The 27,356-nt window shown below is 46.0% G+C and overlaps 1 protein-coding gene across 1 annotated transcript in view; it reads right to left on the bottom strand.

Moving 5' to 3' along the window:
* The window catches only part of ADGRB1 (adhesion G protein-coupled receptor B1), a 340,537-nt gene that overhangs the window by 242,331 nt on the left and 70,850 nt on the right, over positions 1–27,356 (bottom strand). Inside the window, exon 2 of the mRNA XM_060277561.1 lies at positions 614–1,528. Within this exon, the coding sequence (XP_060133544.1) occupies positions 614–1,361 (748 nt within the window). The 5' untranslated portion in view covers positions 1,362–1,528. The remainder of the gene's footprint in view (positions 1–613; positions 1,529–27,356) is intronic.

Below are 27,356 nucleotides of genomic sequence, written 5' to 3' on the forward strand. Positions count from 1 at the left end.
TCTGGAGGACACATCTGGAGGATGGAGTTAGCAAAGGCTGAACCAATGATTGTTCTTAGTAGTAGTATTTATTAATTAATTGAATTTGTTATTTGTTTTTTAATGCCAAGGCAACTCAAAGTGACTTACGGAAACAAGCAAAACCCCCGCATACATAGATTAAAACCAAGAAATAAATAAAAATGGTTTAAGGCATCCCTCCCACTCAAAAAGGCACAGATAGTTAAAGGCTAAAGACCTGGTTAATGGGGATTGCTTTTGCTTGGCAACTAAAGACATATAACAACATTGCCAGGCAAGCCTCCCTGGCGAGAGCATTCCACAGACGGGGAGCAACCATGGAAAAGGCCTGCTGCTAACTTCCTTAGAATTCTTAACATCCCTTACTACAACCCCCAAAGACAGACAGCAAAACCACTTTGAAATCGGCCTCCAGTTTTTGATGTCTTCAACGACGGCAAGCCAAGATCACTTTAAATCAAAGGAAATTGAAACTGTGGTATTGACTGTGCCAATCAATGAATGGGTGGAGGGGGAAAATGTTCCCCAGTACCTGAGCCATAAGCTCTGATCAACTTCTGCACCGCTGAGCATCAGGACGACATACACTTACCCAAGAAATCCAGCCCGCTGCTGTCCTTTGGGCTGCTCACACAATTCTCCAAGTAAATCCCATCTTTGAAACAATCGTCCCTCTTTTTGGCGAAGCCCAGGATATCGCTGGGCTGGTCTAGCACCTCTCCGCTGGAGCAAACGCAGGGGGTCTGCATTATGCCACAGGGGTGGGAGCTGCTGCTGGTGGTCAAGCAAGTATCCAACCATTTGCACAGCATCTGGCAGGCAGCCTTGCTGGGGCTCCTGTTCCCGACCACAAGGTATTCCACCGAGAAATCCCTTTCCTGGACCTTGGCCGGCTTCCACCGGACATGCCCGCTTTCTAGCGCGGACGCGGTCTGCTTCATCTGGAGGAACTGCTTGCTGGACTGGAGGAAGGCATAGCGGGTGGAGCTGTCGCAGAGGTTCAGCACATCGTCAAAGCTCTCCATGCCCAAGTACGTCCGTGTGGACTCCAAGAAGGAGTCAAACTGGTAGGTCCGTATCTGCTGGTGGTCGCATCCACCTGTGGGCTTCAAGACCTTCATGTACAAGGTGTACCTCCTGGGGTCAGGATTCTGGATAATCCAAGAGCAGCGGGAGGAGTTCAACGGGAAGACGGCAAACGAGGAGAAATAGCCAAAGAACTTGCCCTGGACCAGAGTGGTGCACGGAGACTGCCCAAGGTCGAGCGCCACTACGGTCCACACAAAGAAAAGTGGCAATAATAAAAGCAGGTTCAAGGTATATCCAGTGCTCCTCCTCATCCTAGGTCCCTCGTCCTTTGGAACTCAAAGCAATGGCCAGGCAGAGGGCAGATCTTGGACATAACAGGAGGAAATGAGAGAGTTCTCGCCCCGGGCTCTACATGAGATCAATCCAGCCGTCCCATGTTTGGATTCGGGCTCCTCCTTCTGGCCGAGGCAAGCAACACCTGGGGGAGAGAAGGAGAGAGAAACATGCTCTCGTTAATTCCAGGATGCGACGCTGGGAAACGCAGCAATGCCCAGGCTTTCCTTGAGAGAGGATCTAGCAGGGCACCGATGTCTCCACAAGGCCATCTGGAGGCTCCGTCTGGCAGATCAAGGACACATCTGCTTGTGGCAGGCACTCCCACTCCCAAATGCACAAGGCGCGCATGACACAAGCAACTGTCTTCATTTTGGGATTTCGGGTTTTTTTGCTGAGAAGTGAAAGCCAACTTCTCTCCTCCCCCCCCAACGTCTTTTAAATGCTGGCACAGAACTTCTCCTCAACCCTGCCTGTGGAGAGACACAAAAAGCTCCAATTGGATAGCCTACCCCCTTCCGAGCACACACTCTGTACGGACATTATATATATATATATATATATATATATATATATATATATATATATATCATCAAACACACACCCTCCTTCTCAGTTCACAATCCCTGAGATGCTGGAAGTGCTGTGGAGGAATCCGGGTTAGCTGTGAACTAGAATTTGCCACGGTTCACTGCAACAGCATAGGATTGATCAGAAGCCCCCGGAAAATGGAAAGGTTTGTGCTGAAAAGACCACAAAGCACCCCTGCCTTAAAACCTGGGAATACATGTTCCATAATTGGGCTGCCATGGTTTAGATTAGAAGGTCCTGGTTTTACTGAGCTGTTTCATGTATTCACTGAATTTGCAGCTTCTGAAAACAAAGCACAAATGTGCTTTTTCGAAAATAAAACAACAGCAACAACCGCCAAAGTTCCATGACATGAGATTTGTTTCCTGTGCCTCATTATCTCTACACCAGCTCATCTCTCGTGTTATGTCTGTGAGAATAAACATTGGTTTCCCTGAACTAACTTGAAAAGCATTTCTTTGCAGTATGTGTACATATACGGAGGATATATGCCATCTAAATCCATCAGGCTGTGTTATTATCCGGGGGGGGGGAGGGGTTGCAAAGAGGCAAAGAGGTAGCAGGGGGTACCGGAGACATAAATGGCCATTTGGGCTTGGAAAAGCTGGTATCACTGGATCCAGTTCAACAATTTTGTTAAAATAAATTAAGCTAAATAGTTGTAATTGGACTTTGAATAAATGTGCAGTTGATTCTTAGTGTTTCGAATTCTATTGGGTTATTACCCTCCTTGGTGGCTTTTGAAATCCACTATTTCAAATAACTTTTTTTTTATATAGCCTGGGTGAGTGTCTGGAACCAAAAGCTCCATTATGAAGGAAATCAGCCCTGAGTGCTCACTGGAAGGACAGATCGTGAAGCTGAGGCTCCAATACTTTGGCCACCTCATGAGAAGAGAAGAATCCTTGGAAAAGACCCTGATGTTGGGAAAGATTCAGGGCACAAGGAGAAGGGGACGACAGAGGACGAGATGGTTGGACAGTGTTCTCGAAGCTACAAACATGAGTCTGGCGAAACTGCGGAAGGCAGTGGAAGACAGGAGTGCCTAGCGTGCTATGGTCCATGGGGTCACAAAGAGTCGGACATGACTAAACGACTGAACAACAAATTTATAAAGAAGAAGACGAAAGGCCGTAGATAAATCTAATAAATAAAGATGTGAATAAATCCTACTGGATTAAATCAAAGACACATCTAGTATAGCGGCTTGTTTTTGCAGCAGCCGGCCGGTTACCTGCAAGCAGGACTTCAGCGGAAGTATGGTCTCCCCAGAGGCATAGCTAGCCGCTCGGGTGCCTGGTGCAGCGCACGCAACTGGGGGCAGGGCGAGCCGCCCATGGGGGCGGGGCGCTTTGCATGGAGCCTCTCTGCTGCCTCCCCCTCAGCTGTAGGGCGGCTGAGGGAGAGGCGGAGGGCAGGCGCAAGCCCCACGCTGCATGGAGCCTGCAGGCGCCCCAGCCACCACGTCACTCCCAGGAGAGATGTGTGGCTCTGGCACGCTGCAGGCTCCACGGTAAGTGCCGTCCCCTGCGGTGTGGCACCAAGTGCCAGCAGCGTTTCGTTATGTTCGTTGCCTGAACTAAAAACTTTCGTGAGCCCAATTTTTTTAATTTTTTTTTTAAAAAAACTAATATTTTGTCATTTTGTCACCCCCCCAGTGATGACACCTGGGGCGGCCTGCACCCCACACACCCCCTTCCTCTACCCCTGGGTCTCCCTGCTTCTAATTTCCAGCTGCTGACATTCAGAGGCATGCCATCTCCAATGACCAGTCGAGGTGGCACTAGAAACTGCAAGGTCTCTCTAAAACAGTGTCAGATTGATTTGTCTTCACTCACCGCCTCTTACATCAATATCCCATCCATCCCCAAACTATGAGTCACCCGAGTTGCTGATCAATGGCTGATACCTACTGTTTATCTTCCAAGCAGGCGGGTCTGCCTGTTTTCCCATCAGTGAACACTAAACTCTCAACTCCAGACAAAGGCCTATCCAATACGTGGCTTCGCTAAACCCCCTTGTGAAATTCCACTCGCCTTATCAAAACACATTGCGGAACCAGCTTTAAAAGGTTAATACATTCGTGGCTGGGTATCTGCTGAGGACCTGCTCCTCCTCTTCGCTATCGCAACCTGCTTGGTCTTCACCTGCCTCTTGCTTTCATCCAGATGGCAGTGGCGGCGACGCGGAGAAAGCAGTCGACACCGCAACCTGCTTGCTCGCTGACTCTTTGTCTTGCAAGCAAACAGGTGGAAACAAGGGCAAGGTAGGAGAAAAAGGAGAAGCTGGCTATAACAGCCATGAGGATGGATGGTAATTGTGGGGTCCGCTAATCGGGCCCAAACTGCCTTGGTCACTGAAAAGCCAATAAATGCCATAGACAGAGGAGATTTCCATAATCACTCATTTATTCAGCTGAGTAAAACAGAGCAGGTGAGCCCCCAATAGCCTTTGGTCATACTTTTTTATATAGGCATCCCCCCCTCCCTTTCACCCTTTCAAGGTTCCTTGCACTGATCGAAGCAGGACACCCTGCCTGGAGGCCTTGAAGGAAAGAGTTGCCTGGCAGAGGGAGGTTTTCCTGAAACCCACTTAGCAACGTTATCTGGTATTTGTGGCTCACCCTCCTGAATTCTAAAACAGGCAGTTTTTTTTACAGAAGCAAAACAGCATCAGTTAGGCCATGGGTAGGCAAACTAATGCCCGGGGGCCAGATCTGGCCCAATCGCCTTCTAAATACGGCTTGCGGACGGTCCGGGAATCAGTGTGTTTTACATGAGTGGACTGTGTCCTTTTATACAAAATGCACCTCGGGGTTATTTGCGGGGCCTGCCTGGTGTTTTTACATGAGTAGAATGTGTGCTTTTATTTAAAATGCATCTCTGGGTTATTTGTGGGGCATAGGAATTCATTCAATTTCCCACCCACCCCCAAGGTCTGAGGGACAGTGGACCAGCCCCCTGCTGAAAAAGTTTGCTGACCCCTGAGTTAGGCTAACCAAAAAACAGGACAAGAACAGGCCTCTGTTGCTTTTTCTGAGACCCCACAGTAAGGTGCTTCCCCAAGGCTCCCCCAAACCCTTGCCTATCCCAAAGCTTTTGCCATCTGTTTAGTCCTTCCTCTGCCTGCAGGACACAATGCCAGGATCATGAGCGACATCTTTCCTCACTGCAGCAGGAAGGAAAATGTTCTGTCCTCATCATTTTCCTTTGCAAGTGCAATTCAGCTTATGATTTGTGAATGTGGAAGACCCCCCCCCACACCCTGCAAGCCTACTGCTGTTGCTGTCTCAGCAAGACAAGCATGCTGATTCCAGTATTCAGAAAAAGGGGATGCCTGGATGGGCCCTTCTTTTGCCACCCACCGGCCTCGCCACTCTCCCCGCCACGCACCTCTTAAAAGTCAGCAAACTTTAACTAAACATCCCTGCTAATAGGCTGCTGTGTTCCGGCTGCTAGGCCTTGTGATTGATTTCCCCGAAACAGGGTCCCATCTGGAAAAGGCTCTACCACAAAGGAGGTAAACATTTCATTCCCACCGCTCCAACTGATCCCTGCTGTAGTGAAACATTTTTAAAGGAGAATTAAACACACAAACATCAAAATGAAGGAAATGAAGAGCCCCGTAGCAAAGCAACAAACAAACAAACAAACAAAAACAAACACCTGGATCTCCAACACAGTTGGCAATGAACTCTGCAGAGCATTAGATCAGCAGCAGAGGGCCGAGAGGGTGACATTTAATCCCCCCAATATCTTGGGGCTCCATGGCCTCTTTCCTACCACCCTACCGCCTCAATGATTCCTATTGTAACTAACTCAGAACAGTGAAGTCTGCCCTTGCAGGACAACCATGGTAGTGACTGTTATGAAAATTATGAGATTTTTGTTCCTTTGGGGTAGCAAGTAGGGGCTGGACACACTTTCAGATTGCAAGTCTGGTTGAAAAAGATTTGGACTTCATCCTCCCTCCCTCCGTCCCTCCGTCCCTTCCTCTTTCTTTCAAAGAAGTATGTTTCCTGGAGGGGGGGGGGGATACCCTGGGTGTACCTGACTACAATATGGCAGGGTTAATTCACTCTGGAGGGGCTCTTATGCCTGCAAATTTCATTCACTTCTGTGAACAGGAAAAATATTATGGCTGTTTTTGGATTTCTCATTATAGCCAATAAGGGGAAAACAGGGCTTCCTTTCGAATGGAATGGGTCTAGGAAGCAACCCTTTGCACAAGAAGTTGGCATAAAGCAAGTTGGTGTATGTCTGTGTTTCCCAAACTTGGGTCTCCAGCTGTTTTTGGACTACAACTCCCATCATCCCCAGCTAGGAGGACCAGTGGTCAGGGATGATGAGAATTGTAGTTCCCAAACAGCTGGAGACCCAAGTTTGAGAAACACTGGTGTAAGTTAAAACTGGTGTGAAGTTACAACAGATCCAAAATTTGTTCAGCAGCTGGGCTGTTGCTGTTTATAAGGTAAAGGTAAAGGGACCCATGACCATTAGGTCCAGTCGTGACCGACTCTGGGGTTGCGCGCTCATCTCGCATTATTGGCCGAGGGAGCCGGCGTACAGCTTCCAGGTCATGTGGTGAACCAGAGCAGCACATGGAAACGCCGTTTACCTTCCCGCTGTAGCGGTTCCTATTTATCTACTTGCACTTTGACGTGCTTTCGAACTGCTAGGTTGGCAGGAGCTGGGACCAAGCAACGGGAGCTCACCCCGTCACAGGGATTCGAACCGCTGACCTTCTGATCAGCAAGCCCTAGGCTCAGTGGTTTAACCACAGCGCCACCTGGGTCCCATGTTGCTGTTTATACTAACCTTTAAAATAGTCTTCTAGGCCAGGTTGCATGACAGAGAGGAACAGGCTTAGGATCCAGCCTAAGTCAGTCGCCCGCTTGGCTGGTTCCACTCCCACATCACCCCTTTTTGGAGACATACAGGTGCCTTGGCTGAGCAACTGGCATCTGTTGATCTTCAGCTCAGCTGTGGTTGGGGGCTTAATGCCAGCTGAGCCCAGCTGAGCTGAGAATCACCTGGCTGAGCCGGTGATCCGTTGCATGCTCAGATACTCATCCTGGTGAATCTTGCCATAGGATGCCACTCCCCATTCCCACGAAATTCTGTCCCAAACAAATAAATTGGAAAAACTCAAAGTGGCTACGAAACAGATTGTCCTGATTCTCAACGCTAGAAGTCAAATCTTTCGGTTGGTGCAAACCATTAGAATTTAGGGCAGGGACCTGCGGCCTTCCAGATGTTTTGGCCTACAACTCCCATGATCCCTAGCTAACAGGACCAGTAGTCAGGGATGATGGGAATTGTAGTCCAAAACATCTGGAGGGCCGAAGGTTGGGGGTGCCTGATTTAGGAAATAAAGAACTACACAACTTTTAGGAGACATCTGAAGGCAGCCCTATAACGGGAAGTTTTTAATGTCTGACATTTTACTTTGCTTTTATATGTGCTGTAAGTCCCAGCAAAGGAAGAAAGGATACAAAAACTTATGGAATATGCAGAAATGGTGAAACCTACCGGAGGAATAAGAAATCAAGATAACATTTTTTAAAAAAATAAAAGAATAGAAATGGTTTATTGAATATTTACAGATAAATTGCGAACAGGTAAAAACATTGGCAGGATTATTGTAATAACCTGCAGTTTCATAAGAGTACACATTTAAAGAAGATGAACAAATGAGCAAATTAAGTTAATTTGGATATGCAGGAGGTATTAAAAATAAATTTAAGAAACCGCAGAAAGAGGGGGAAGGAAGTCAAGTTCTGAAATGTCAAAATGATTGTAAAATTAGTGAAATGTATAAAATTAGTGAAATGTATAAACTTGAAAAGTATAAATAAAACTTGGTTTTTGTTGCTGTTTTTTTTTTTTTAAAAGAGAAAGCTGTGAGCCTGTAGGTGGACCACAATTCTCGTCATCCCTGGGATTTTGCCCTGCATAAGGTTGATGATGATGATGCTGCGCTACAGCTCCCTAGATGTCTCAGGCCCCAAATATATGAAAGGCTGCCTTCTTCCCTACAGAAGCTCTTGGGAGCTGAGCTAGGAAGAAGAAGCCCTATTGGTAGTTCCTCCACCTTCAGAGCCTCAATTGGTGGCAGCCTGAGAGAGGACCTTCTCTGTGGTGGCCCCTAAGCTGTGGAACTCCCTCCCCACAGAGTTGCATCTGGCACCTCCATTATACAGCTTCCAGAGGATGCTGAAGACATATCTATTTACCCTGGCTTTTGCCACTTGCGGTGCATGTTTCTAGCACCCACCTTATTTTTATGGTTGTAAGTTGTTTTAAGTTGCTTTTAAATGTGGTTTTGATGCTGTAACCCACCTTGGGACTTTAGGGCAAAGGGTGGGTATTAAATTAATCAATAATAATAATGATGTCATTCCCTTACACCCTCCCTGAATGTTGCATATGGACAACTCGGGGAGGGGGGGGTGAGATGTCAATATAAGTGCCATTTTGAGTTCATGCTGAACAAATCTTGAAAATACATTTCAAAAGAGAGGAGAAATAAAAATAAATAGACTTAACATGCAGCTTTAATTGAACTGTGGCAATGTGAACAATACCTTTAATTTGAGGGAAATGAGCTGAATTCTTGAAAATATAAACATGTCATCATTGGAACTAATTTTAGGAAGCATTCAAATGTTTGTTCAAGTCTGCAGCAATCATCATATTTCACACAATTCTGGGGGTATAAAACCAAGTTCTGCATAAGACCTAAGCAAATTTCATAAAGGGCAGTGCTTATTTATTTATCTGAAGCATTTTTACCACCCTCTTTGGCTACAAGGGCTTCCAGAAATTTTGTAAGGCTAGAAAGCCTTACAAAAAAAAAAAATCAGCATTAGGACAGCGGCCAATGTTTTGCCCCAGGTTACTTAGCCATTGAGCCACCTGGGACGATCTTGGGTGCCCTCATTGTCTGAGAACCTCAGTTTCTCATCTGTGAAATAGGAGGTCGGAGTTTGCCCTGAGCTGACTGGGTTTCATTTAAAAACTGCCCATACTTTACTAGTTAGATTTCTCTCCAGTAGAGGGCAGTAGCAACTTGCATCCAATGCACGCCCAAAACGTTCACAATTTACGACAGCATCAGATACTGAGTTTTCCATGTGGAAAGGGCACATTTTAAAAAACTGTGTGCAGAACTTAATATGCAACTGTCACATGCGCAACAACTGCACAGAAGCTGCAATACACCATGTACATGTGGGGACATCAATCACATTTATAAGCAGACATGACAGGTCTCTGATCTGTATTACCTGCCATTGTTTGCTCTGCCTGATGGTAGGTCTTTTGGGGTCTCAGGCAAGGAGCTATTTCCCATTAAAGGACCTCAGGCAATAGGGCTGAGAGTGTGAATGGGAGAGCATGAGACCATCATACACACAACGAATAAGGGATACCTCTGAGCTAAGTGTCCTCCTCCACCTATCGTATAATAGTTACAGGTAGGTAGCCATGTTGGTCTGACGGAGTCAAAATAAAAATAAAAAATCCTCCCAGTAGCACCTTAGAGACCAACTAAGTTTGTCATAGGTATGAGCTTTCGTGTGCATGCACACTTCAAACTTAGTTGGTCTCTAAGATGCTAGTGGAAGGATTTTTTATTTTTATTTTGACTATCGTATAATAGTGTTTGTGGGATCAGTCTTCAGAGTGTCCTGAGCCCCTGAGCCTGAATCCAGCCAGGGTGAAAAATCAAATGGAGGATTTGATTGTTGAACTAGTCAAACAGGTTCCTTAGGCTGTAGACTTGCTACCTAAGTACTGCCACTAGTCCCTTTGTCTAGGACAGTGGTTCTCAAACTTTCAGCATTAAAATTTGCTTATGCCACACCTAGTTTTTTTTCTTGGTATCAAATGCACTGGAAAACAAAAAGAAACGACCCCCAGCAGTGTTTGACTTGCAACATAGAACACAACTACAGTGGTACCTCAGTTCCCGAACAGTTCTTGGACGCCGAAAACCCGGAAGTAAATGCTTCCATTTTTGAACGTTTTTCAGAACTTGAACGTGTGACATGGCTTCCGCTGAGTGCAAGAATCTCTTGCAACCAATGGGAAGATGTGCCCCGGTTTTTGAATGTTTCGGAAGCCGAATGGGCTTCTGGAACGGATTCCGTTCGAGAACCGAGGTACCACTGTACTTTATAATACGATCACAGGATATCCAGAAAGTTTAAAACAACGCAGCTACATAAGAACACGAATCCTTCCCAAAATATAATTATAAACAAGCCTTTTATATGCAGTATGTACCTTACAAAGTCAATGAGAGGTATGAGCTTGCTTTTGCCGACTAATCTCATTTAAAGATCGGTCTAATTTGAGACAAACTCTCATCTCTTCACCAGCACAAAGAAGCCTTTTTTTCCTGATCTTTCATGTTTGTCAGAGTTGAAAATCCCCGCTCACAACAATATGTCATTGAGAACTGTAGAAGAATAGCCAATGATCCTGCAGAGAGGCATAGATACTGTTTCTGGTTTTATACCCATTTTTAAATATACTATACGAAGGACAGATCCTGAAGTTCAGGCTCCAATACTTGGGCCACCTCATGAGAAGAGAAGACTCCCTGGAAAAGACCCTGATGTTGGGAAAGATTGAGGGCACTAGGAGAAGGGGACAACAGAGGACAAGATGGTTGGACAGTGTTCTCGAAGCTACCAACATGAGTTTGACCAAACTGCAGGAGGCAGTGGAAGACAGGAGTGCCTGGCGTGCTCTGGTCCATGGGGTCATGAAAAGTCAGACACGACTAAACGACCAAACAACAACATTTTTCTAGAAAAAGAGGTACCCAAACCTCATCATGAACTTCTCCCTTGTTTTCGTAGAATGACAATGGCGCCTACCCAAGAGGTGCCGGAGCTAAACTCCAGTGAGCTCTGGCTTGGTTGCAGAGAAGGTGGGTTGGCTTTGCTCTGTCAGTGCAAGTATTTCAGCTTGTCAGATTGAATAATTCCTCTCTCTCCACCCCCTGCATGCTCTTCTGTAGATTTCCCTCCCCTCCCCCAGCCAATTTCAGGGGGTGTTGCACCGGGAGGCAGGAGATCTTGTTGCACTAGCAGAAGTCCTTTCGCAGGGCTTCCACAGGCCTGGAGGCAGACATGTATACCTGAAGGAGGGTCTCCACCCCTATCGTTCAGCCCGGACACTGAGGTCCAATTCCGAGGGTCTTCTGGCTGTTCCTTCACTGCAGGAGGTGAAGTTACCGGGATCCAGGCAGAAGGCCTTCCCGGTAGTGGTACCCTCCCTGTGGAATGCCCTCCCATCTAATATCAAGGAGATAAAGAACTACAGAACTTTTAGAACACATCTGAAGGCAGCCCTGCATAGGGAAGTTTTTAAAGTTTGAGATTTTATTCTTATTTTTATATTTTGCTGGAAGCCACCCAGAGTAGCTGGGGAAACCCCACCAGATGGGCAGGCTATAAATATTATTAATAATAATAATCCACAGCAGTGACCGGAGGAGGAATGTCTGCTGGGAATAGTGCAGAGAGAAGCAATGCCATGGCTCATCTGCAGCAGGACACCTTCATCTGCCCCAGCTGCAACAAAACATGTCTCTCCTATATCAGTCTCTACAACCACAGCAGGTACTGCAACCTTCCAACAGTTTGATTTCATGCCCAAATATGCACTCTTCCATTGTCTCATGAGATGGATGGATGCCAATAAGGCCGCCAATGAGACTCCCACCCTATGCTTTATTTCCTGCCAAATGCCAGCAGATGATTCCCTGATGCTCAGGCCCTCCAGTGCCCTCCATCAGGCCCCCGGGATTTATCCCTGGCCACCACACCTTTCACTGCCCCTGTTCTACAGCCTCCTCTCTTGATTTTACCAAGCTGGAAGGTAACTTTGGAGCAGCGTTCCTAATCCAACTTGTTGGCCTGGAGGGAGAGTGGGGTGTGAGTATCTACACTCACTTTTGCCATGCCCACCTTTGGTATATGGCCCCCGGAATGTTGCCCTGGAAAGAATGTGGCCCCCAGCAGGGAAAAACTTTCTCTAATGGAATAAATCACTCCACCGGGCACTTGCCATGGACTGCCATTTAAATGAACAAGCAAGCGCTTTCTCAAGGAAGGGCAAAATTAAAAATAATAAATGAATAAAGGCCGGCTTATTTGGTAGAAACCATTCTGAAAAGCCCGTAAGTTGTGCTGACTTAGCTGTAGGATTTATTATGGTCTTGTTAAATTACTGGACATCTATGATTTCATCCTTCCTTTGCTTCCCCTCCGCTCCGGCAGACACGCCATTTGGATAACCTTGGTGGCTGCCTTAGGGCACCCTACATATGCGCACAGCACCTCTGAAATGTCACTCTTTGGCTGTCGAGCTGAGTTATGGATGGCTCCCCTATTTTCTTTCCAGCCTGCCATCTGTCTTCCCTTTCTGGAGGCAATGAACGCCTGTTGACCGTTCCTCGCAATAACTCACCTGTCCGTAGCAACGGCAGTTGTTATTAATGGGGCAGGAAGGCAAGGTGGGGTGAGGAGAACAAAACCTGTTTTGGGGGAACCAGAGGGCCAGAGAGAGAAGAAGGAGCTTCGTCTTGTTGAGAATGAGAAGACCTCCGGGCTGGATTAAGAGTTAGGCTCTGCCTAATCTAGAACAGGGATACGACTCAGCAGTCCTTTCAGGCGAGTCACACCATGCATTTGAAGCTCCCTGATACCGCTTTTAAAAAGTCATGGATTTCCCCAAAGAATTATGGGAAATGTAGTTTCTTAAGGGTGTCAAGAGTTGCTAGGAGGCTATTTTTCTACTCCCAGTGGCCTGCCAGGGAGAGTCAGGTCACCCTCCCAGAGCTCTGAACTGCTTGTTTACAGAGACTTTCCCAAATTCCCTCTCTGTTCACCATCCCACCCTCTCTCACCTTTTCACCCTCCCTGTGACCAGCCCCCCCCACTCACATGAAATGAAGCTGAGGGCCACATGTGGCCCTCGGGTTACAGCTGCCCAGCCCCTGCTCTTCTCTCTTTGACCCACCAAAACTTCCCAGCTACCAATGACCTGAAAGCTAAACAAGCCACAGTCTCCCACATACCTAATGCCACAAAAAACCCCATCTTTGCTCTACTCAATAAATCCTTTTTCTGCAACTATGAATTGGGATTTCTATTTCATTTATTTATTTATTGCATTTATATCCCAACTTTCCTCCATGGAGCAAAAGGAGGCATGCATACCGGTATTTCTCCTCATTTTACCCTCATAACAACCCCGAGAAGTAGGCTAGGCTGAGAGGCAGTGACTGGCCCAAAGTTCTTAAGGGAGCTTCATGGCTGAGTGGGGATTTGAACCGTGGTCTTCCAGGCCCTAATCCGATGCTCCATCCAGTTCAACAAGCATACCCTCAAACATTTCTCCAATGAAAATAGGGACACCCTATTCGAAGAAGAAGGAGGAGGAGGAGGAGGAGGAGGAGGAGGAGGAGGAGGAGGAGGAGAAGAAGAAGAAGAAGAAGAAGAAGAAGAAGAAGAAGAAGAAGAAGAAGAAGAAGAAGAAGAAGAAGAAGAAGAAGAAGAAGAAGAAGAAGAAGAAGAAGAATTTATTATTTATACCCCACCCATCTGACTGGGTTGCCCCAGCCACTCTGGGCGGCTTCCAACATACATAAAAACATAATAAAACATTAAACATTAAAAAACCCTTCCTTATACAGAGCTGCTTTCAGATGTCTTCGAAAGGTTGTATAGTTACTTATCTCCTTGGCAAGGGAGTCACATAACTCCATGCCCTCCAATCTTTCTCCAACGGAAACAGGGACATCCTAAGAAAAAGCATGGGACCCAGGGGACACTGTGGGTTAAACCACAGAAACTAGGGTGTGCCAATCAGAAGGTCAGTGGTTCGAATCCCCGCAACAGGGTGAGCTCCCGTTGCTTGGTCCCAGCTCCTGCCAACCTAGCAGTTCGAAAGCACATCAAAGTGCAAGTAGATAAATAGGTACCACTACAGCGGAAAGGTAAACACCGTTTCCGTGCGCTGCTCTAGTTCGCCAGAAGCGGCTTTGTCATGCTGGCCACATGACCTGGAAGCTGTACATCGGCTCCCTTGGCCAATAACGCGAGATGAGCGCCGCATCCCCAGAGTGGGTCACAACTGGACCTAATGGTCAGGGGTCCCTTTACCTTTAAGGAAAAGCAGGATATTCCAGGATCAAATAAGAAACTGGGACAGCTTCTATAAATCCAGGACTGTCCCTGGAAAATAGTGACACTTGGAGGGTCTGCACCAAGCTTGCAGGGCGGTTTGGAAGAAAGTTTATTCTAAGGAAATTATTCCCTCCCTCCCTCCCTCCCTCCCTCCCTCCCCCTTCCTTCCTTCCTTCCTTCCTTCCTTCCTTCCTTCCTTCCTTCCTTCCTTCCTTCCTTCCTTCCTTCCTTCCTTCCTTCCTTTGCAGCATTCTTTCCTCTAATCAGAAGGGTGTGTGATTCTTTAAAAACACACACACAACTAAGGGTCTTCCAGCTTTGCCTCAAACAAACTGTAGCCTAGTGAACCCAGGGAAGCAAACGCGATTGCAGGCAGAGGAGTTGCATCAAGCTACGGTTGAACTAAGCCAGAGCTCTCTTTTCACCCTGCTGTCTTCCTCCTTGCAAAACCGAGCCAGTCACCAATGTGAGAAAAGCACCACTGGAGCTCATCAGTGCCACAGAGGCCATATGCATGCATAAATGTAGTCCAATGACAAGCCAGAGAAAGGTGGGGCAGTCATTTCACCAAGGAGAGGGAACGGGAAGAGGGAGGCACACGACCACTGCTGGAGGGCTAAGGAAGAGGTTAAAAAACAAACGATGGCTGAACCTCACTGATGGAGAGCTGAGCACATGGACCAGAGGCAGAATGCAAGAGATGGGATTTTGCTGCCTTCCTCCCCCCCCCCCGCGAGGCCAGAGAGCCTTTTGAGTCTAATCTAGCCCCTAGAGTCAATGAGAGTGGACAGCTCTGGCCTCCAGCCTCATTTCAGCTTCAGTTGGCGACGAGGGGAATGGGGAGGGGAAAAGAATAAAAAGCCAGGCAGTCAAAATGCAGATGTTAGTAATGGAGCTGATCAGCAGGAACGAGGGCAAGGGAGCAGAGGGAGGGGGCCTGAACATCCATGAGGCAAAACAACCATGTTAAAAAGACAACAGAACTCTTCACCTTCTGGCATCTTCTTTGTGGGGTCTGCTGCAGGCTGGGTAGGATTCTAAGAGCGTACGAATGGCCAAAGTTGGCTGCTAGCCATGATGGCTCAGCTCTGCCTCCACAGTTGGAGGTAGCCATGCTTCTGAATATCAGTTGCTGGAAGCTGCAAGAGGGGAGAGGGCTCTTGTGCTCAGAGGACACCTAGTGAGCTTCATTTTTGAGTGGGGATTCGAACCCAGGTCTGCTGGGGCTTAGTCCAACACTCTAGGAGGCTTCTCATTGCAATCCCTTTAGTGGCAGTCCTCTCTAACTCACCCAGTTTCTTGGGAGTGAGGTAGATTTTGCCCTCATAGCAACATTTCATAGAATTATAGATTTGTAGATTTGGGCTGGTCCAACCCCTGAAATGCAAGATTAGCAACTCAAAACTCCCTGGAGGATGACCACTCGACCTCTGCTTGAAAATCTCCAGTGAAGGACAGTCCCCCACCTTCCAAGGTAGTCTGTTCTGGTTCTTAGTCTGGATCTCCTTTCTTGTAATTTGAACCCATTGGTTCAGGTCCTACTCTCTGAAGCAGCAGGAAACAAGTGTTTTTGTTTTGTTTCCCCCCATGATTAAGAGACTGAATTATTACCCTCCTGTTGTCAGAGATAAACTGTCTCCCAACCTGCTCACACCAGTTATTCCAGAGGTTGCCAATGCACCATCCCTCCATGGAATCTGGAATAACTATACTCTCTAGAGATGGAGTACCCCTTGCTTGTCTCCAGAGCAAGACGTTCAATCCCGCTCATGATGGTTGGCAACTGTCAAGCCTTTTGTGGATTTCCATCCCTGCGGTAGTTGTTTCTTAGCAACTCTGCCTCCAGCAAATACAAAATGTCTCTGCCTTTAGCTTGCTATTTTGAGCAGAAACTGTGCCATTTCAGGTTGGTGCTGGCTGTATAGACAATGCCTGGAAGCTGCCCATAAGCCTCGGCATTGAGCAATGATCGGATGGTACCATAGGCTCGAAGCAGGGACACTTTTAGCAAACATTTTAATTGGGATCAAAATGCAGCCTCATCTTTTAGTGATTTGCGAGAAAGTGATAATCTAGAGACAAAGCAAATTATTTCCATGCATAGACTATTTCTCCCTTCCCATCCCTCAGTAGCTGGGATTACGTATGTGACCAGTGCTGGAAGCATCACCAACTTGCCATCACTCTAAATCTGCCCCAGTAATTTAAGCGCATAACCAAATTTGCTTGGCTAACTAATGCTGTGATGTTGCATCTGCTGCATCATTCCTGATTGTTGGGGACAATTGGGGAAAAAAGAGAAAAGAGGCCTATAGGGAAGCAGGAACAGAACAATGACAATGAACAGACACCAAAAAGAACAAACAACTATAGAGTCATAGAATTGTATAGCTGGAAGCTCCTCCAAGGGACATCTAGTATAACCTCCTGCAATGCAGGAATCACAGGTGAGGAACCTCCAACAGATGGTCATCCAACCTCTGTTAAAAAACCTCCATTGAAGGGGAGTCCACCACTATCTGAGGGTGTCCATTCCAGCTCTTATTATCAGATTCCTAATGTCTAACTGGAATCTCCTTTCTTGTAGTTTGGATCTATTGGTTTGGGGCACCCTCTCTGAAGCAGCAGGAAGCAAGCTTGCTCCATGTCACACGGTTTATTCACCAGCAACAACTTCATCAACTTCATTGGACTGGTCATGTTGTGCGGATGCCTGATTATCATCTTCAAAAGCAACTACACTGTTCCAAACTTAAAAATGGAAAGTGTAATGCTGGTGGTCAACAAAAGAGGTTTAAATACTCTCTCAAGGCAAATCTTTAAAATTGTAGTATAGACACTGGCTACTGGGAAACACTAGCCTGCAAGCGCTCCAGTTGGAGAACAGCCTTTCCCAAAGGTGTCATGGGCTTTGAAGAAACTCGATCTCAGGACGCAAGGGAGAAACGTGCTAAGATGAAGGCACGCTTTGGAAATCCACACCGTGATCAACTCCCAACCTATGTCCCCAGTGTGGAAGGGCATGTGGCTCCAGAATTGGCCTACACAGTCACTTACGGACTCATTGTTAAAATTGTGTTTATGGAAGACAATCTTACTCAGCTACGAGGGATCACCAAAGAAGAAGAAGAAGAAAGAATTCACCAGCTTCTGGTCATTCCTACAGAGTACCAGGCTTCACCACAGTGAAGAGACAAGACAATTTTCTAAAGGCCTCCAGTATGGTTGTATAGTTGAAGCTAAGGAGGTGGGGGCACTGCAAAGGAAGCCATCTGCCAGTCCAGGTTGTGGGAAGAAGGGTGGAATACAAAGGAAATATAAGAGATCAACAAATCATTAAATGGGTTCTTCATTATATGCCAACATATGTATTGTCGGTTATGATCAGTGTTGAACTGACAACTCTCAGAAGACTTTTTCTTTTTCTCACCATGTCCCCACAAGAAAAGACCGCTTTGCAGAATATTCTCCCTCCTGTTCTTTAGTTGTGTGTGGCAGCCTCCATTTTCTTCCCACAGTGGCTCAGAATCGCAGGGCATCCCATGGGGCGGGGGGGGGGTGCACAATGGAGGCCAGGTTGCCGACACAGTTGCTGCTGTTGACACTTACAAGGGAAGCAACAGAACCAGGGGAAGAGGAATTGCTGCCATGACTAACAGTGACGGAGCCCCACTCCCAAGGAGCTGTTGGAAAACTTCTCCTCCCCCTGGAAATGTCCAATGAACACCTCCCTTTCTCTCTCACACACACACACACTCACACACACACACACACACACACACACAATTTTTCTCTCCACAAATGATGGTGCTTCCAATTTATTTGCTGTTTCTGGGTGGAATTCAATATCATGCCAGGCAATTCAGGTTGCAATTTTAGTCTGTTGGGAAGTCTTGCGCAACAAGCCCACTCCCCCCAAAAAAAATAATCGGACTTTTTTGCAATAAGGAAAGCAAGGAAGGGGATGCAGTAAAAATGGTAGGACACTTGCTTTGATGCAACGTCATCTAGCTTCCTGCAAAAATCAGAACGAATCGTCATTAAGTATCCAGCATCGTATAATCTCATTGCAAACAAAATCATTATAATACTCACTCAACAGGCCGTTAGGAAGCATCCTGGGTTTCAGAACATTAAGAGACCCATTGTACACAGCTCTTAATGCTACATGTATTCTGCAGGAAATCAAAGGAGTCTGCCAGCAGGAGTCTCCAAGTGCCACTGAGTGACCTCTTGGTACAATAGCCCTGATGAACAAGTGTTTTCGCATACAGTGCAGTAATTTTAATGCTGGCCTACCCAATCCTAGGCCCACCAGAAGCTCAGCAAACTTATTATTTTGACTGATTGTCTTGGAGTGTAGGGAAAAAATGGGAAGGTCATCCAATTAGCAGCCCACTATGGAAAGTGTTTGATTTGGTAGGTCCTGTTGCACAGTCTTGCTTTAAGTGCCTGTGGTTTCTAAGGCAGACTGCAAAACTAGAAATTATTATCTATTTTGCAGAATTAATTGGTTCCCCAACTCATCCTCCTGTCTCCTATTTTCTCCTCACCCATTCAGTTCGATCTGCATTGCACATCTCCACTCAGAAGTGCCTTGTGTGGCCTGGAAGGAGCCTATGCAAAGAGACAGATTCTCACCCGATCGAATGTCGTCCCTGTACATTTGTCCAACTCACTTTTAATTTTAAGAAAACTGGGGGGAAACATACTCAAAGAGAATTTCCTGCTGAGCAGCAACTGCCAAGAGCAACTGTTTTGGTGAATCATGCATAATTCAGAAAGTAAATGTTGGTTGATGTTGTTTTATTTTTTAAAAAACTCTGCCTTTGGCAGATCAAGCATTCAAAAATATTCCCCAGGAAGAGGAGCTATTTTAGTTCAGATTATCTAAACAGCAGATCACTTGGAGGATTCGGTTGCCTAATGCATTAAGAAGGCAAAGCTGAAGCAAACTAAACAGATTTTGGGAGTTGCTTTTACACGCCATGCAAGTTTATTCAGATCTCTGCAATTCTCTAGCCAGTTACGAACATCAAGCAAACCATGGGGGTGTTAGATTAATTGCTACGATTAGCCAAATAATGGGTTGCTTGCAGACTCCACATGCACATAGACTATGAGCGCATAGTAAGATGCCTTACACCAAGTCAGGTCTCTGCTCCATCTAGCTCAACATTCACTGGCTCCCCAAGGTTTCAGACAGGGACATTCCCAGCCCTATCTCAACATGCCAGTGATTGAACCTGGGAAATTCTGCATGCAAGGTGAATGTTGTACCATGAATTTATATGAAGTCACAGCATGAGTCTATCTAACCTTACAGTGTCTACTCCAGATTTCTTCAATTTGGTGTCTTCCAGATGTTTTAGACTATGACTCACATCATCCCTCAGCACTGACCATCCTGGCAGAGCCTGTGGCAAGTTTTCTAGTTATTACTCTTCTCCCTTGCCTGCACAATTCTGGTCAAATTCCTAGTTTTGTTTCATGCGCATCCTTCATAGATGGGTGCTGCCTTCATTTGCCCCTCCAGCAGCACTGGCCTATTAATTGACTCTGCAATCCTTTATTGGGTTTATATGCATTCAATGCATCTTAAAAAGCAGAGACATCACCTTGCCGACAAAGGTCCGTATAGTTAAAGCTTTGGTTTTCCCAGTAGTGATGTATGGAAGTGAGAGCTGGACCATAAAGAAGGCTGATCGCCAAAGAATTGATGCTTTTGAATTATTGTGCTGGAGGAGACTCTTGAGAGTCCCATGGACTGCAAGAAGATCAAACCTATCCATTCTGAAGGAAATCAGCCCTGAGTGCTCACTGGAAGGACAGATACTGAAGCTGAGGATCCAATACTTTGGCCACCTCATGAGAAGAGAAGACTCCCTGGAAAAGACCCTGATGTTGGGAAATATTGAGGGCACAAGGAGAAGGGGACGAAAGAGGATGAGATGGTTGGACAGTGTTCTCGAAGCTACGAACATGAGTTTGACCAAACTGCGGGAGGCAGTGGAAGACAGGAGTGCCTGGCGTGCTATGGTCCATGGGGTCACGAAGAGTCGGACACGACTAAACGACTAAACAACAACAATGCATTCAATTCTCATGGTTTCTCATACGCTCTACATGGGGCTATCTTTGAAGGAAATTACAACTAATCCAGAATGTGGCTGAAGGACTGGTGACTAAGATCAGCCACCGGGACCATATAACACTGGTCCTAAAGGATCTACATTTCCAATCACCATTCAAAGGATTGGTACTGACCTTTAAAGCCCCAAACAGCCTCAGCCTTGTATACCTGAATGAGTATCTCCACTCCCATTGCTCAGCCTGGCCCCTGATATCCAGCTCCGAGGGCCTTCTGGTGGTTCCCTCCCCGTGAGAAGCAAAGTTACAGGGAACCAGGCAGATGGCCTTCTTAGTAGTGGTGTCCTCCCTGTGGAATGCCCTCCTGTCAGAAGTCAAGGAGATAAACAACTATCTGACTTCTAGAAGACATCTGAAGGCAGCCCTGTATAGGGAAGTTTCATAATTGTTGGAAGATACCCAGAGTGGCTGGGGCAACCCAATCAGATAGGTGGCATATAAAAAATTGTTGTTATTATTAAAATCTGGGAATTGTGAGGGTGCTGAGAATTCTACCAGTGATTCTTATGTGTTCTCAAAAAGGTAACAATAATAAATGTCGTGCTAGTGTCCTGTACAAATGATTTAAGAACCCAGAGGATTGCCTCTATCTTCTGTAGCCTTCACCAATCTGACTACAACTCCCATCAACCCCTGCCAACATTGGCTAAGACTGTTCCAAAACGTCTGAAGGTCATCATGTTGCTGGAAGCTGATCTAGTCCTAGTTCCTTGCTGGTACTGCACTCCCTTATCCCCAACAATCCAGCCAATGAGAGTTGCTTGGATGCACGAGAACAATCCTGCAGGAATTGATTGAGCTTTATTGCACCTCCATGTCTGATACCCAAGCAAAAAGCTTCTTCAGATCCTCAGGAAGCCAATAAAAGCCTTGAGGATGTTAATTGCAGCCTCATAACCACTAAACACATCATCCCACCTGAAGAATTACAGACTGATGACTCCACTTATATGTGTCCAAGCAGTTCGTGTCATCCCCAGCCTCACCCCACTCCTTCTGAACTGGGCCATCAGCATTTTTCAGAAAAACACAGAAAAGAATTGGTGATGCTTGGGTAGAAAAACAGAAGATCATTATCTTATAGGAGATAAGTTGAACGGCATGTTGTCATGGCTACAGAGTTGTCCTGGCACCAACAATAAGAACACGGGACTTTATTGTACTGCCATTAGCGTTTAACATTTTCTTTTCTGGTTGCAGATAAATTGGAAAGAGATGAAGGAAAAGACAGTGTTTCCCAGTGTGCTTTAATCACCTGTCTAATGACTCGCAGTTGCGTTCATGCAATCGTGCTATTTTTGTTCTGAATTTTTAACCCACAATAAAGACTTCTCTTTCTCTCCACCACCACCACCCACACCTTATTTTGGATCATCACTAGCATGGTTGAAAATCACTTATCCAGGTGCTGTAGAGAATGCCAGCAACGTTACTATCAACGTTTGTGATGCCCATTTGGAGGGCTTCAAAAGAAGATGAGGCAAATCCACAGAGGATAAGACTATCAAGGCGCTGAGCCTCGGGGCTGCTGCAGGGGACGCCACAACTACTATTTGGAATGGAGTGTGAGAGGCAGGGGCGTACTGAATTTTGGCTTCACGCAGGGTGCTGCTGAAATTTAAGACTCCAAGGTTCACCACTGATACTGTCAACCGATGAGGATGGAAGGCAGTAGTCATGGTCAAAGAGGTCGTAAGGAAGTGGATGGTCAAAAGGGTTACTTTTGCTACTGCCTTCCATAAGAACACAAGGAGAGACCTGCTGGATCAGGACAGAGGCCCATGTCAGACAGCATCATGTTTTCAGTGGCCAACTGGGGGCCTTGTGAAGCCCTCAAGCAGAACATGAGCACAACACCAACTCTGCGCTTGTGAGTCCCAGAAACTGGTATTCTCTCTCTCTCTCTCTCTCTCTCTCTCTCTCTCTCTCTCTCTCTCTCTCTCTCATTCGTGTGTGTGTGTGTGTGTGTGTGTGTATGAATGGGATATTATTTTTAGATTTTCAGATTTACAATCAATCACAAAGAGAACAAATAAGACAAAATCTATAAATCCCCTTTGACTTCCCTCCTCCCCTTTCATGGATCCTTATGTTAAATAATAATAATAATAATAATAATAATAATAATAATAATAATTTATTCTTTATACCCCGCCCATCTGGCTGGGTTTCCCCAACCACTCTTAAACATTAAAAGCTTCCCTAAACAGGGCTGCCTTCAGATGTCCTCTAAAAGTCTGGTACGTAGTTGTTTTTCTCTTTGACATCTGGTGGGAGGGCGTTCCACAGGGCGGATGCCACTACCGAGAAGGCCCTCTGCCTGGTTCCCTGTAACTTGCCAAGTTTTTCTTCTGCATCTTCTCTCTTAATCCAATTTTATAAAACCATAGCCCAACTTTTAGCTCCTGGTGTCATTCCAACCCCACTAATAATTTTAGTTGTTTACAATGGTTTTTTTTTTGATAAATTACATATTTTCCTCATTGAATTTTTTTGTCTTCCTGATTTCTAATGGTCAATTTTGTCATTTCTGCATAGTTCATCAGTTTGTTCTGCCATTCTTTCCTGGTAGGGACTGTGCTTTCTTCCATCTCTGGACTAGTTGCATACATAAACAGTCTCTTCTGGTCATTTGGAATTTTGACACCTACAAGTCCTAAAAGAAAAGCTTCTGGTTTCTTAGAAAACGTTGTTTTTAGCATCCCCCCCCCAATTCATTATCTATCATCTCCCAGAATTCTTTTACTACTTTCCAAGTCCACTCAGAAACTGGTATTCAAGCCATACTACCTCTGACAGTGGAGGAAGGACATAGCTACTACGTATGACGAGTAGCCATTGATAAGGTCCTGTAGCACCATAATGCTGGTCTTCGATGGTGACAGCACGGACACTAGCCAGTATGTGCCTATAAGTCCTGCAAATCCACATTCCACATACCCTTTCGCTATATGTGCAGATGATCTGGCCAGCTAAAGAATCAAACTTAGGGATCCAAAAATACCTTAATTGCACTGAAAGCAATTGTGGAGGGGAAGGGTTTAATACCACATTTAATACCATCCAGAGTGATTTCCACTGTCATTGGAAGTTTTTCAGTGGGTGTGAACACCCTAGTGGAGAATAGAACACCCAAGGTGGTCCTTTGGAGTGTGGATAAATATTAATAAGAAATATTTCTGGGTTGGGGGATAAAGACAGTGGTTTGAATTCTGGGGAAACAGAAGAACAACTTTCAGAGATGGAGTTCTAGAGCCACAGGAACATAGGATTAAATCTGCACACATTTAATTGCCTCTGAAAACAAGTTTCTGGAAAGGCCCCAGAAATTGCAGTCCCCTCTCGGCCTTCCACACAGTGTGACACTGCAATGCAGCACCAGAGAGAGAGAGAGAGAAAGAGACAAATGAAGCGCCTTCTGAATGAAACATTAGGAGGAGCTTCAGCTGACTACAGTGGGCATCCTTAGGAAAGAAGCAGAAGCCTTACTCTTCAATTGGTGGGTGAGTGTGATCAAGCTGTTTCTGTGTCTTCGGTGTGCAGATGCAGGATCATATGACTAAAGGCTATGAAGGAAGCCATGAAGGAAGTGAGGCAGTTACTGTATACTTCTGAATACCAATTGCTCGGGGGGGGGGGACAAAAGGGGAAAGCACTCAGATTCTGCTAGGGGGCTTTCCAAGCATCTGGTTGGTCACAGGATGCCGCCTATTTGGCCTGATCCAGCAGATCTCATCTTACGTTCTTGATGCTCCTCCATACGGGAAACAAAACCAAAGCAACAATTGTGTACAGAGAAATCTGGCATGTTTTACTGATTTGTTCTAGTCAAGTCTTCTCCCCAATACAGTATTTTTTTTCCTGAGTGCAGGAATCTCCTCCCTCCCAGTAGCACCATGCTGTCATATGAGCCCCCACCAGTAGTCTGAAGTGGTATAGCCCTAAGCCCTGAAAGAGGTTGGTCACCTCAGGGAGAATGAGGCGCATTGCTTCAGCCCGACTGATCAGATAAAAACAGCGGCTGAGAGCTGCTTCTGCAGGACTGAATCTGCTACTGGGCAGATGAAATATCTGTTCTCAGCCAGCCCAGTTTTGTACACAGCTGCCTATCTGCTGTAGATATCAGAGACGATGAGTTGGGCAGTGGCAGGAAACATTCAAAAATGGGGACCACAGCAATCATACCCTAGTTCTTTGCCGTGCTCCGGGCACAAAACTGTTAGGGCGTCAAAATTTCAACACCTGGTGCTGCTTCAATACAGCTGTGTGCTTTTGTCACTGGGCTCCATTGAAAATGGCTTCTCCATGCAAATTAGGAAGTGACCTCTCCAGACTGTGGAATGACTCTTCTTTTCTTATCTCTGCAGTAGCAATTCTATGGGTGGTGCAGACACCATTGGGCAGTAGAATGTGCACACAAACTCTGTCTGTTTCCCTTCCACAATCCCCTCTGTACAGCCCCGGACACTGGCAACCCCCGCTATGCTACTGCATGCGGATGGTTGGTTATGCATTGGCAAATACTTGCTTTTGTCTGTCCTGAGGCTACTGCCAATCAACTCTCCATAGGGTAATCCCAAGTTATACCAGTTGTTGGTTTCCCACAGGTCGCTGGGCTAAATGGGCTTTTGGCTTGATCCAGCAAACACTTCTTATGTTTTTATGTTCATATATTATTACAGAAAGGGAGAAGGGGAGTTTGCTCTCTGCACAAAGTATATTAGGTCCTTCTTGGACTTTTTAAACACTTATTTCTGCACAAGCCAGTTCATCTGCCATTTCATCCCAAATGTTGCCACCCCAAATCATTTTCTGAGGTTTACCACCTCAGAGTGAACTAGACACATACCTTTACCTTACAAAAAGTTTGTGTGGTGTGACAAAGGTAACGACTGAGCATCCCAGTTTGGGTGCTCTTTGTCTTCAAAATTCAATGCAGCCACAATCAAAATGCAATCAGAAGCTTAGGAGGAACTAATCCAAGGTCAGGAGAGGGGGTTTTATATATAGAGCTGGGAGGGGGAAACGGATCTAATTGACTTAAAATCTGCTGGATGCTGTTCACCTCTCAGAGGGTATGGTGTACAGGCATGCAAGCATGAGGGAAAGTAAAGAAAGGCACTTAAGCATACGCATCACCTACAAGACATCAACAAGACGTTTTGTGCACATGCCTAAGGAAGAAAGCAAATGCAGAAAACTCTGCTGTATTCCCCGCCCCCTCTCCTTCCAAATGTGCAATAATTAAGTCACGTTCCAGCTAGGGATGGGCAAATTGGTCACTTTCAACTTCTCTCTGATTCTTATCTTTCCACTCTTAGCCACAATTCAGTTTCCTTAAAAATTAAATTTAAAAAAGGTCCTCACAAAAATTAGTCAGTATTTTAGGATGCATTTCTGTATGCAATTCTGCAGGCTCTTTCCTCACCTATAACGTAGTGAAGGCTGGCCCACCCATGAGGCAAGGTGAGGCAATCGCCTCAGGCAGCAGGCTCCACAGGGGCAGCAGATTCCAATGTATATCTTTATTTCCCTCCATTGTTCCTGATGTAAAGCTCCACTCACCCCTTCTTCCCTGGTGAGGAGGGAAGTACCATTTTGTGCTTAATCTCAGGTGCCAAAATGTCTTTGGCAGTCCTGTCTGTAAATTATAAAGCATTTTTGTGATATCTATCTATCTATCTATCTATCTATCTATCTATCTATCTATCTATCTATTATTTATTATTTATACCCCGCCCATCTGGCCGGGTTTCCCCTGCCACTCTGGGTGGCTTCCAACAAATGACAAAATACATTAAAATATCACAGATTAAAAATTTCCCTAAACAGGGCTGCCTTTAGGTGTTTTCTAAATGTCAGGTAGTTATTTATCTCCCTGACCTCTGATGCGAGGGCGTTCCACATGGCAGGTGCCACTACCGAGAAGGCCCTCTGCTTGGTTCCCTGTAACTTTGCTTCTCGCAGTGAGGGAACCGCCAGAAGGCCCTCGGTGCTGGATCTCAGTGTCCAGGCTGAGCAATGGGGGTGGAGACGCTCCTTCAGGTATATAGGACCGAGGCCATTTAGGGCTTTAAAGGTCAGCACCAACACTTTGAATTGTGCTCGGAAACGTACTGGGAGCCAATGTAGGTCTCTTAGGACCGGTGTTATGTGGTCTCAGCGGCCACTCCCAGTCACCAGTCTAGCTGCCGCATTCTGGATTAATTGCAGTTTCCGGGTCACCTTCAAAGGTAGCCCCACGTAGAGCGCATTGCAGTAGTCCAAGCGGGAGATAACTAGAGCATGCACCACTCTGGTGAGACAGTCTGCGGGAAGGTAGGGACTCAGCCTGCGTACCAGATGGAGCTGGTAGACAGCTGCCCTGGACACAGAATCTATCTATCATCTATCTATCTATATCATCTATCTAGCTGTCTATCTGCCTATCCGTTGGTAAAGCATAAGACTCTTAATCTCAGTGTCATGTGTTCGAGCCCCACATTGGACAAAAAATTCTTCAATTGGAGGGGGCTGGACTAGATGACCCTTGGGCTCCCTTCCAACTCTACAATTCTATCATTCTATTACCTCTCTATCTATCTATGTATATATCTATGTGCACGTTCTGCAAATTTCTCTCTAATATATGTGGTGGTTATCTGGAGTCTCCAACAGAGAACTTTCCCAGCTCTCTTAACTGTTGATAGACGAGAGCGAATATAGGACCATCTGCATATAACACATGCACTGCATATAACTACCACTGAAATCACAGTCCTTCCTTTCTGAGCCCCTAACATAGCGAAGGCGAAGTGGCAAATCACCAGCCATGCCCTTGGATTTCTGTTCAAAATGCAACCATTTCCCTTGTTGGGAGAGCAGAGCCACCGTGTTTTTATAAAACTGCCTCCAAGGGGTGAAAAGTACTGCTCATATCCAAACATATGTCTCCTGAGCTGTTTACTTCCACGGCTCCCACAGAGCTGTTGAACGCAGGCCTGAACCTCTTTGCCAAGCTTATGAACTCTGACAAGTTTGCAGCCCT

The sequence above is a fragment of the Zootoca vivipara genome, chromosome 8, assembly GCF_963506605.1.
Source record: "Zootoca vivipara chromosome 8, rZooViv1.1, whole genome shotgun sequence".
In the NCBI taxonomy this organism is placed as follows: Eukaryota; Metazoa; Chordata; class Lepidosauria; order Squamata; family Lacertidae; genus Zootoca; species Zootoca vivipara.